We start from the raw sequence: 13,225 nt of genomic DNA on the forward strand, positions 1-13,225 counted from the left end.
TTGAAATCTTCTATTTTAACAGATTAAACGAAAGAAGAAAATAATTGTGTGTTTAGAAATGAACAAATATTCTTTTTTTTAAAACCTGGAAATTTCTGTCAATGTTACACACTAAAAGTAGGAATTCTATAATCCTCCTTTACTTCCCAGGAGTGTTTATCACCCCTGAGACTGAAATATTCTAATAAATATAATTCTAAGACTGGAATGGTGCCGAAAAAATATCAACTAACACAACAAAACTAATGAGTTGTACTATCCAAAAAAAGGTTGATACATAAAATCTATAACGAATTATAAATCAACATTAAAGGTTGAGCAAAAATATGATGCACATAAATATGTGTATCATATTTTTGATCAGGGACAATACTACAAATTATCTAGTTCCTGAGTTATTAACAATTTTCTTTTCAATTATCGAGGTTTTGAAGAATGTTTTTGCTGTGTTCATCCTCAACGGTGAATTTGAGAAAAAGAAAGTCGAAACTCTGACGAATCCACAATAAACAGGACCTCGCTTTCCCAGAGATAAACCTTTGTACACGTGTGTGTAGTATGTTATTGGAAAAATATTCTGATAAATTGAACTTCTATGATTATCTTTGCTGTAAATGAACTAGAAAAAGTACATACAGGTATCAGAGTAACTTATTTATCACATAATATAGTAAATCCCTTAAGAAATCAAGGGATACTCCTCTTAATATCTCCCCATTTTTTTTGTGAATTATAGTTACCTAATTTTTTATTCATATTTGTTATTTTAATAACAAAGAGTGTCCTTTACTTTTAATTGCATTGGATTTGTCAGAACATATATAAATACAAACATATTATAATGAACTTCAAATTAATTGGATAGTTCAAAGAAGAAAAAATTAATTATGTATATTATCCTTATAAACTTGAATACAATACCTATTATAAAGTTATTAAAAACATTTTGATTAACCAAAAAATTTGGGTAATGAGAAATACTTTAGTGTTTTATTTGCAAAGCCTATGGTTTCCAATTTAAATAAAACTTAGCAAAATATATTTATAAAAACTGTCGTACATACATGTGCTGTAATTACTTTTAGTAGTGAAAGTAAACCTATATTGTCTAAAGCAACGAGTATAAAATATTTGTTGCAATACTTTAAACAACTTAAAAATCAATCTTATACTATTTTTTAGAAACATGTTTATATTTATTACAGCGTTACTACCTTTCAAATAATTACGCTAGTTCGCTCCTTGTGTGTTATGCCACTCAAAGATTTAAGTGAATATTTAGCATTAAATAACTGAATTAGTCTTTAGTAGTTGATACATATAAAATATAAGTATTTGGTAACAAGTTGAATATTTTTGTAATCTATTATTTTATAGCTATGAATTCATTGGGAAAAATTGTTTAAACTATTTCTAATGTAGAGAAGCGTTCCTCAAGCTGTGTTCCACAGAACACTGCGGTAAAACTTTACTGTTTTAAAAGTGCCTCCAAATAATTAACAATTCTGAAATTTAATTGTAAAAATATTACACGTTGGAAAAACCTTATTGCCTTGTCTAATAAACTACGTAGCTTCAGAGATATACTCAACATATGGCGTTTCTCTGTGGAAGAGGTAGGCTAGATATGCTTCTTCTTTGAAAAATGCATTTATGTAAACAACAGACACTTTTAAATAGCTATTGTTTTGTATTTAAATGAAGCTATTATTATGAAATTCAGTTAGACTTTGTTTCATAACTGTCCGGTCTAAATCAACAGACCATTTGCATTTTCTTTTAAATATGTCGTTTTTAATCATGTTTGAAACAAGGGGCCTTGAGATTACATAAGTGATTATAAGGTTACTTTTTTTTCCAATTTGAACAATCAAGCAGTCAGAGATGGCTTTGCCACATGAAATGTGTATTGACCTTGACAAAGGTCACAAAGGCACTATGAATGAGTTAAAAAAGAAAATTTCCTCTCTTAAGGGAATGGTTACAAAAAAAAAAGTTGACTTGATTTGAAAAAGCTTGTGAATCAATACTTTAGAAATATACACTAATAAATTATTGTCATAAAATACATCTGCTACGTCCCTTTCATCTCTCTTTTTTGTATTCATCGTTTGGACTGATAAATAATAAGAAGTCATATAAAGCACAAAAAAAATCTCAATTATTAATTTCCAAATTTGTTAATATCTTGGAAACTATGGATGCATTTGCTCCACTTATTTTTCAACTCAAAAGAATGACATCAAAAAAAAAAAAAAAAAAAAATTGGCACACGTTGTAAAAAGTTATATCTGAGGGGTTGGATAATCGTGCAACAATTTCGAAAAGAAGTTGTGGTAAACAATGAAACTTATATTTTAACGAGGATCCTGAAACAATAATGATTAACTCATTTACTTGTATGAAAAAAAAGTGGTTCCAATATCAAATGGCTGCATCCTACGCAAAGAAGTCAACATTGAAAAAGTAAATACTCCACTTTCAGTATCGGACGACCAAAAATTCTAAGCACCCTTTTTTCCTTTGTTCATTCGTACGAAAGTCAATTAACGAAGAAAAAGATATGATACAGGACCAATGGGAGAAAAAAGTTCGTGCGTATGATTGGTTGGCTGTAATAGCGTCCAGTCACAGGGAAGTTTTCAAAACAAAAGCATTTATAAACATAATTCAGACATTTATGCAAGACCAATTATAAAATAAATACCTCAAGGAATGGATCTGGAGATCAATATCAACTATGGAAATGTTTGACAATCATGGAATCCTACCTACCAGAACAGTTCTCTATTTTTCAAAGTTTTGTAACAACATAATTATTTTTGAATTAGTAAGTCCTTCTGATTTTTCAAAGATTGAATTTTATGTATATACTACCTTGATTACATAGAAACCCTTATTTTCTAAGTTCAAATTCAATTCTAAAAATTATTTTTTGTATTATATTTGTAAACATGTTCACAAAGAAGGGCATTCATATAAACAACATTAATATCTGCGAGTGTCATCTTAGCACCATTTATTTGAGCAAGTATTTATTTGGGCGAGCTTCTTTTCAGGTTCTTTTATTTCAGCCACATTTTCATTTATTAAACCAAGAGACTATCTATAGTTTATTTTGTCATTTGAGAATGGTGAATATTCTTTATTCGATGAAGCTGACAGAGTGACAAAGGAGCACCCGAAAAGATCCGTCGAAACTTCCTAGAAGCTTACAAAAATATATAGTTTTGAATCAAGTCAAAAAATGACTCATGAATCAAAGATTATTATCATAACATTTGACAGTAGAAATCATTGGAGAATGCATTTCATTTTGTGAGATTCTACTCCAGACTTGCCTATCAATCAAAATGTTTGAATGCCATCCCACTGAATAAATCTTGAATATTCATTTATCCAAAGAAGTTTGCAGAATTAAGACGAAATCCGATAAGAGCCTCAGTTTCAACTCCTAGATTTCTTCCATGTTATTTAAAACACCCCTCCGCTAAATGATGACAATTAATAATGGTGTCACTCATTTTCTCTGGTTTACTATATGAATATGTCGCTGAAAGGAAGGACTCTGAAAAAAACAAAAAACAAAAACTCATCCCTATATACAATTGCTCAAATGTATATTGCTTAGATGACACTCGTTGAAATTATCGTTGCTATTCTCGGAGGCTCACTAATATAGGGAAGTAGACAGACACGATCCACAACGTATGTTGAAAATATCAGCCAATTTGCATTATTAGTTTTTTTTTGACGGATTAAAAGATTATACTTCTTTGGATGTGCACTACCATTTTCTACTATTATAAAAATGGAAAGGAAAAATCTATTTTGGGGGAAATTCTTAAGATACTTTTAGAAGGTTGTTTAATTTTCTGAATAATTATTTTTCACAAAATGATAAGTTTTACAAACAATCTTTCAAAAGTTTTTAAAGAATTTTTATTTTAATTGATTTTTCTTTTCCATCAATTCAATAGTAGAAAATTGCAGAGTATAATAAATGAGGTATAATCTTTTTATTTGTCAAAAACAAACTACCAATTCAAACGTTATGAACATGTGTACCAACAAAAATAACGGTTTCATTTGGATAATACTTTTTATATATATTTAGTAAATATTAATTCCATATTAAGTTTTTATGTTATACTTATTTTTAACCAGATTAATACCTTATTAAAATTCCAATTTTATGACAATCTACAAAATTGTCACATCTTCATATAATGAAAAGTTATTTTAGAAGCATGGTAATGATATTTTTAAAATAACACAAATTAAATTAAGCTAAGCCTCGCTTTTTTTATTAGGAAAAAGAAGCAGAAATGCATTTTGGAAAACAAAAATATACATTCTACACTTTCTCATGGGAATGCATTGTAAACAAACAATGTATTATATATTTAATCCTAATTTAATGACTACACATAACATTATGAAACATTGATGAAAGACTATTAAAATAATACGTTGGATGTGTTTGATTAACTTCATTTTTAAATTCATAATAAACATGGATATTTAATTACGTCATATGTATATGAAAATGTACATTATTTGTACCTGAAATCATAAATTTGATTGAGTCTTGAAGTATTCGTTCTTCATTTATTAATCAACATTAAGTTAGAGTTTATTTTTCAGATTGGGGAAAGGCTAAGCTTTTGTAAATGATAATAATAAAAGTGGGATTCAAAAATACTTTTGCATGGTGTAATTAATTCATTTTGGTTGTTAATTTTAAATTGATGTTAGGATTGCTGAACCATGTAAATTTTTAATATTTTTTTAAGAGGAATATAATATTCAAATTTTTGAAAAAATCTGGTTCGTTACTTCCGAAGATATAAAGACGTTAAAGATTGATATTCAAGCACATGAGGCATAGAAAATGAGAAACTATAAGAATTTAATTCCTTCTAATATGTTTTTTTTTTTTTAATCACAGCTATTCTAAAAATACATCATATTTAATAAATCATCTGATAAAAGAATAGTCTTTTTCATTAATTTGTTATTTTTTAATTCAAACTCATTAAGATTATTATATATGTTATTATAAATGATACAATGTAACTAGGGATGGATGCAGACCCTAGGTAATACCCATACCTGGGGACTCTTAACCAGAACATTAATGTAAAAATACATGCATTTAACTACAAAAACGGTTATCCGCGTACATACGACTAAAATTTAAGAAAATTATTCCGATTTTTAACGATTGGTGTGTACCCAGCTTTACTAAGTTATTTTTCATATATTTATCCTCATTGACGAGTAATTTTGAATATTTTTTAATTTGTATGACCACATATGTGTAGAATTCGCATTTTTCTAAGGAAAAAAAGAGCGTAAGGGAGGGTGTGAGTGATACATATGGTACTACTGAATCAAGACCTTTTGTAATATGAACTGCGTGTTATATGATTGGGTTAAAGGGAGAGAATGAACTACTTTTGAAAGGTAGGTGGGCCTCCTCTCTGGTCTGGGGTTCTATCAATTATCAGTTAATTGGGTGCGTTATTGTATTATTCTGTACTTCTAAATGATGTTTGTAATTAAAACTGTAGGTATAAGTAATTACATATTACTCTGAAGTTTGAAAATACCCTGATAAATACTAGCCATGGGCTGATATCAAAATATTTTTCGATCTGATAACAATGAAAATTATTTTTAAATCTGATCCTATCATTTACACATTATTAAACGTTCCCCTATCCCTGAAAGCATTTTTGGGTCACAATTGGTTTGTTTCGTTTTCCATTAGATTCCTATCCGAAAGATACAATAAGAAATAAGAAATTAATGTTTATTAGTAGCTTTTCAGTGGCAAGATATATCTAGCTAAGGAGGTATCCATTCAAACAGGAGTATATGTAATACATCAAATAATCGATCTGTTGTGAACTATTTAACATAGTTTTTTATGCTTTGAATAATTAATATTTGAATTATATATTACTTACTCATAAATTTGATCAAGGTTCAGTCATTTTTATGGATACTTATGAAAGACAAACTTATCAAACCTTAATAGTAAATAAATCTGATATTGTATTTTTTAGCTATGTGGTATATAAGTCAAAATAGATGAATCCATTCATCTAAGTCTAAGTACTCTCCGTGTCTCATGCTACAAAAATTAAATATATAAAAATTCAATTTCCTTCTTTTTTCTTTCTGCATTATATAAAATAAAAAAGCATGCAACTATCGATAGGATATTTTTCCCGTTTTATTAAACCATCTCTTAGAAATACTGAGTTCTATACGTGACTACCCGTTTAAAAAAAAATACTCAAAACTTATTTCTAGTTACACTAAAATGGTAGAAAATTTTATACATAGGTGAATACATACCTTCAAAAATGTATATAAAAAAATTTGGAAAATTTAAAATGGTTAGTGTAAAAAATAAATTTTTTTTTACACAATGAGGACAGTTTGAGGTTCTTTCAAATTAATTTTTACATCATATTTTCTAAAAGACGATGTCATTTCAATATTTGAAGACTTTTTATGTCCTTGTAATTTTTCAAATTCAATAGTATTAAATCATCTTCCATTTTGTCTCTAATAAATAAATAAAACAAGAACATTATTTGAATCATTTCTTTCTTTCCCAACCCTTTCTCTAATTAGATATAATTTTTTTTTTTTTTTCATTACAATGACATACATTTAATAAATCCTGGAAAAATATACACCATAGGTATCGATTTGATATCTCTTGATCTATATCAATTTTTTTATTTGATGAGTTTTTTAAGTTTTAAATTATACAGGTATTAAAAAAAATCCAACAAAGAAAATAGATCATATCTGTTAGTTTGTATTACTTATGTTACGTAACTATACAAAAAATGATATCTATGAAATTGAAAATTGTTTCTAAAAAATCACCAGCATTTTAATTCCGTAGTTATCTTATTTAGTATTTGATTGAAAAAAATAAATAAAAATATTGTTAGAATTGATGTAATAGTACCCAAATGTCCCAAGACTACAAGTGCTAAAACTTTAGAAGGTAAAATCTTAGATTTAATCAACAAAAATGATTGTCAAAATTTTGAAAATGGACAAACACTTTGTCCTTATTTCCTTTTTTATGTCTAAAGTAGTGTTGTGACAGTCCTTATTTATTCAATCCAGTCTTTTTTAGTGGTATCAGTCATTGGCACCGGTCCTTAGGACTGTCAATACCACAACTGATTAAAAAAGAGTGAATTGACGTGAAGTTTTATGACTTATATGAAGGACTGAACTGGATTGGACAGAGACTATCCTAGACGGGACTGCAGCCTGTATTCCTAAATATATATATATATATATACAATTGCCTAACTGTTATTATTTTACATTTAAAATCTCTGTAACTACCGTTAAATCAATTAAGAAGTGCTATCAATTTATTATTTATTTGATCAATGCTAGTATAAATTGATACAATTTAACAATTCAGTACTTGGAAATACATAAAAACAATTTTTTTATCATGTCATCCATTAACTTTAATTAAATACTGATTAATCAAGAATACTTCAATCCTTGAAAAAATTTGGGGAATATTCCTAAAAGCTACTGTACATGTTCAAGTTAATTTCTTTTTTTTTTTTTGCATTGTTAATTCATAACTTTGTATAACTACTTACAAATTTAAGTATTAGTCCAAATAACTTGACAAACTATCCAATATATTGTAATTAATTTAAATATCTTGAGGCGAACAAATTATAACTTTTACAATCTGCAATTGCAAAAAAGATTGTGTACACCATATACATATATATCATAAGCCTTAGATGTATAAATGCCTAAGTCCTACACTTTTCCATATCTGGGTCAAAAATGGCTTATGATTGAATAACTTCAATATCTTTTTTCCATTTTAATTAAGATTTTTCAAATAAAATACAATACAAATGTACGAAAAAAACAGAATTAAATATTTATTAATGCCTTTTCATCATCTGCTTTATCAATTATGATTATTTTTTTCGGTAAAATATAAATATAAGTATTCAATAGTTAATTTCTTATAAATTAGTCTAACTTGTTGATATAAAATATATATATCTGAAAGGAACAAACCATTCTTATAAGTTCTTCATCATAATAATTTATACCTTAGAGTATATAAACGATTACTTTTGACCCATATATGTAGAAATGTTATAGTTTTAGAAAATCTTAATTTCTTAAAAGTATACTTGGGATAAGACAAAAAAAGGGATGATATTTATTTATTATGAAGATATTTGAAGAAAACTCTATATTTTGGTTAAAATCGAAATAAAAAAATATTAAAAAAGATTTTAAGTGTTTTTTTTTGTAAATAATTATGTATCTAGATTTGCTCTACAATATATTTTTTTCTTTTTCAACCAGAAAAATAAGTTCATTGATTAAATAATTTTCATTTCACGTTTATACAAATACAAATCAAATTACATACGTATTAAACCGTATTATAGTAGTGAAATCATATATTTGTCCAATTATTCAATTTAATGTGACTCCATTCTACGTACTGGTTTAATCCGTATTTTTAGATACTCTTAGCAGTACAAAAGAGTAAGTTTCTAAATGCAGTATTTTCCTAAAATTTTCTTAAAATGATAAACCATAAAATAACAAAATTCAGACGGATCAATTCCGAACTTATTCGCAATTTCAGGTCTTTCAGATCTTTTCCTTCCTTGACAAGCTTCTGGACCTTGAACACAGTAGTCCTGGATAGTCCATTGTCCTTGATTATCTACTTGACAGACCTACCGGTGCGGAGGAGAGTGGCATCGTAAACGACTTTGTTTGATGCCAGTAAAAAAACAAACACAAAGACAAAAGATTTACCGAGGTACTTGTGCTGGATTTTTTTATTTCTTGTCACAGAACCTCGAGATATAAGCGTTTAATAATTAGTCCGTGTATGTATGCAACTACCGGTATATAGTTTTGTATTAGAAATAAAATATATTTGGGGATTGGAATTGCCTTGAGAGTCAATACAAAATACATTAGACCTACTTTGGACTTGTAATGTAAGGGCTTTCACTCACTGTGGCTAAACAAGATACTACAATTCTATCAATTCCACCTTTCCTGTCTATATTTGTAACCGAGACATATTTAGATATATCGTAGTCCAATGATACTGAACTATCAGTGGACACCAAATGATTATTTCTCGCGGTTCCATTCCTTTAGATTACACTGACTTAAAAAATCACACTTTTTATTCTACCCTAAATAAAATTTTTTGAATTGAATGGTTTCTCAATTAGCCTCAGAATCTTGAGAAAAAGAAAAAAAACTTTAGGACTTTTTCGACTTTTTTTAAGATTCAAAGCTTTTTATGAGTAATTTTTTAGATTTGTCTTTCAAAAAATATTCAATTTTTACGAAATCAAAGCTCTCAATTTAAAATCGTGAAGGTAAAAGCAGAGTAATTCAATATCGATAAAATGAATATAATTTCTTTTAACGCCATTTACTTTCTTTTAAACACTTACGCAAGTACTTCTTTAGTTGTGGTTAGCTACAAAAAATGAAAATGCACTAATCAACAAGTTGACACTTTTTTACGATGATATCTTATACTTGTTAATTAGTTATCTAAAACAGTAATTGGATAATATAATTCTTATTAGCTTGTCAAATATAGAAGATTTTAAACGACGACATTTTGCTTAATTAAGACATATTTTATACAAAATAAAAGATAAAGTTTAACCTACTTTTTTTCTATTCATCGATAGGCTAAATAAATAAAAACAAGCTAGAATTTTTTTTTTTGAAACCTCGGTAATTAATTATAGAATTTGTTATTAACTTGGAAAGAAATGAAGTCCAAATTAAAAATTTAGTATATACGATGAAATAAGAATTAAATTATAAGATAGAGGAAAAATATGATACACACATGATTTAGCCATTTTTTTTGGGCTTTGGGTTCGATAAACACCTCCGAAGAAGTCACGGAGAGATGATAATGTTAAACATATTCAAAAAGGATTCAAATTTTCAAACAGGAATATTATTTGTTGGTGACTAATTATTGTATGTAGACCAGTAAATCCAATGCATTTTTAGTGTGCAAGTTTTGCCTTTTTTTGGCAACCTGTACTATATTTTTATTTTATTTTTTAAAGCTTTAATCAATATCATTTGATTAATGATGATAGAAAAACTATGTATTAAGTAATTGCAAGTGCGTGAGTTCAAGAATAACAGAGAGTAACACTTATGATTTGTTAGGTATTTGTAAGTCTAAGTCTCTGTTGGACAGAGAATAGAATTAAGAATCAACATTGGAGTAACTTTTACTTATTAGATACGGAGTGGAATTGAGTTTTTTTCATTCATCCCATAACTAATTGAATAAATGCTAATGAGTGCTGTTTGGTTGTAAATCATCAGAATTTACTCTTGATGTAAAAAACTGAGAATGATCATAGAAACTCTGACAGTTTGAAAAATGTTTGGAGGAGAGAAGCTTAGCTGTCATAACGTTTCATTAGTTAAGCTGTTTCTAAGTTGGTCTCCTCTCAAACATGATTTAAGTTGTCAAGTTAACACAACAGGCTGCAGTTTCTTTCTTTACATGCCGAAAATGCTTACGATTTACTTAAATACTGAAGGAGCATAGATATATATATATTTATTTTTTTTTGGTACATGACCTTTCAAATGACACTCTTTGAAAAAATATGCTTTATATATATATTTACATATGTATATTTAAGCATTTGCATGCATTATTTTTTTTTCCTTGTTTTTGAGGGGTTTATTGTTCCATCATGAAAATAAAAAAATATATAATATTTATAATTGACACATAATTTATGTATTTTTACAATAAATAGAGACCTTGAACAATGCCTCCAAATTGTGTAAAATAAAAAGTATATCGTTTACGTGCAGTTTTTTTTTTTTTTAGAAAAGTTTACAAAAAAAATCCTTTGAGACTCAAGACTTTTATTATTGTTCAAAATAACAAAAGTTCTGATTTCTTTATAATTTACATAATGTGTACATTTATATTTTTACATACAAAGAGGAGAGCTTAATTAGGGAGCGTGTATTTGCATGTATGCTATAGATAGTCTTGTAAATTGTAAGCATTTTTACTATGTAAAATAGAAACAAAAAATTAACAATGTAACCTTGAGAATTGAAAGAACGTTTTGGCAGGGAGCAGCTTAGCTTTAATAACCTTTCATCCAATTAGCTGCTTGTAGCTATCAGAGAAAGAAAATACACACAAATACCACTCCGTATCAAGCAAGGACATAGACTGGAATCACTCTATTTCAGGGCCTCAATTCTACTCTTGATGTGCAACAGAGAATTACACTTAAAGCTCCCTAACAAATCCTCAGTCTTACTGTCCATGAATCATGAGGATACACATTAGTAGTTACACACTATACTTAGATGGTCTCTGTTCAAGAATAAAATGATAATGATAACAGCTTAAAAAAAAAAAACACTGTTCAAGTTGCTCACTATAACAAAAAAACTTTCACCCCAAAAAATCCTTAAATTAACAACCCTGGCAATGGACAATCCACAACAAATTACATTTTATAATCAACATTCAACTTTATCAAAATATTTATAAAAAAAATACAATTTAAACACAATAATAAAAAAAAGCTTCTTCATTGGGTTCACCTTTTATTTTATTAAGGCAAAAGGCAAAGGGAACTTAATAAATTCTTTAAAATAATTGAATACATTTCAAGCTAATTTTTTTTTTCTTCTCTAGAAACAATGTATTTTTGGTATGAAACTCTTACCCCGCTGTCTTCAACGTACGCTATGGGACATTTGAGAATAGCTGTTCCATTAATTATCACATTAACAGTTGTATTTGTCGGTCCAAAATCTGGTCGCTTACCATTCCAATGATCCCCCGGTAAAAAAGGTGTGTGGCGTTTGTCTCTTTTAGTATCACATATTGGGAGTCCCAGATTTAGAAACACAAGGATCAAAGCCCATTCCGCACACCCCATTATTATGATTATTTATATCTATTGAGAGATGTTTCAATATCTTAAATAAGTTGGTAAACGCTATTTCAATCAATCAAATTTCTTACTCTTGTAAAGAATGGATCACATTATGAGAACTGTATTTAATACACATGCTTTATCATAAATATAAAATATTTTCGTCAAGTCACAAAATTAGAAATGCAAAAAGAAACGGAGAAATTTTAAAACAACCACGTATCACTCAATTCTATAACACACAAACACGTCTATAATACCATGGATCGTATAAAAAATTAAAAAGGGGATCTTCCTCATTACAAATCGGAGGCCCCCGTTTTCACAGCGCTTCTTCTCTTTCTCTCTTTTCTTACTCCTACTTTTTTTTTAAATAATATTGTCAGATATTTTTCTCTCTAGATATATTTTTTTGACTGTGTACAAATAAAAACTTACCTAGAATAATTTATTGAATGTATACTAAAACCGTTTCTTTATAATAAAAAGATCAAAAAATAAAACAACGACAAGGGTATGACTCCCAAAGTCAGCAACAGTTTTTTATAACCATCCTACTCAGCCAAAAAAAGAATGACAACTATATACGTCTTCTAAAGAATTATTTTATGACTGTACCAGAGGAAAACTATTTCATGCAAAAAAGTTATATAATATACTTAGTTCAATAAGTATTATTGATTTGGAAACTAAAGTTTAAACTGCTTTTGTTCAAACAAATAGGCAATAAGTTTATGTACTAACTACAGACAGGACTCGAAGATTAAATTTGCGCCCTCTTGGGCCACTTTGTAACCAAATATCGCTGTGTTATCAGTTTTTTACATCCCTTCTAATATATAGACAAAAAAAATTAATTCAGTCTAATTTTGTCACAAAGGAAGAACTATACTCGGATCTACCAGAGATTGAGTTTACAAGGAGGAATAGAAATATGAAGTAGTTATGTCTGTAACTAATAATCAAGAACAAATAAGTAACCGTGATATCTGTAACTTCACCGGCCTAACAATGCATCAATGACTCCCGATGAAAAACAATCACAAAGTTCTACATTTTTCTACCGTGTTTCAAGGATGGAAAGGTATTCCTTAAATTGCAGTATTTATTATTCCTTCAAAAACATAACCTTGCTCGTTAGCACCAAAAAAAAATAATTGCTTTTTTATCATTCGATCACAAAATTGAGTCCGAAAAGGAGT

The 13,225-nt window shown here is 28.1% G+C and overlaps 1 protein-coding gene across 1 annotated transcript in view; it reads right to left on the reverse strand.

Annotated features, from left to right (window-relative positions):
- The window catches only part of LOC121114248 (zwei Ig domain protein zig-8), a 210,556-nt gene extending 198,324 nt beyond the window's left edge, over positions 1–12,232 (reverse strand). The window contains exons 1-2 of the mRNA XM_071886899.1: positions 12,113–12,232; positions 11,811–12,044 (exon numbers count right to left, since the gene is read on the reverse strand). Coding sequence (XP_071743000.1) covers positions 11,811–12,026 — 216 coding nt within the window. The 5' untranslated portion in view covers positions 12,027–12,044; positions 12,113–12,232. The remainder of the gene's footprint in view (positions 1–11,810; positions 12,045–12,112) is intronic.
- Positions 12,233–13,225: the final 993 nt, after the last annotated feature.

Source organism: Lepeophtheirus salmonis, chromosome 3 (genome assembly GCF_016086655.4).
Source record: "Lepeophtheirus salmonis chromosome 3, UVic_Lsal_1.4, whole genome shotgun sequence".
Taxonomy (NCBI): domain Eukaryota; kingdom Metazoa; phylum Arthropoda; class Copepoda; order Siphonostomatoida; family Caligidae; genus Lepeophtheirus; species Lepeophtheirus salmonis.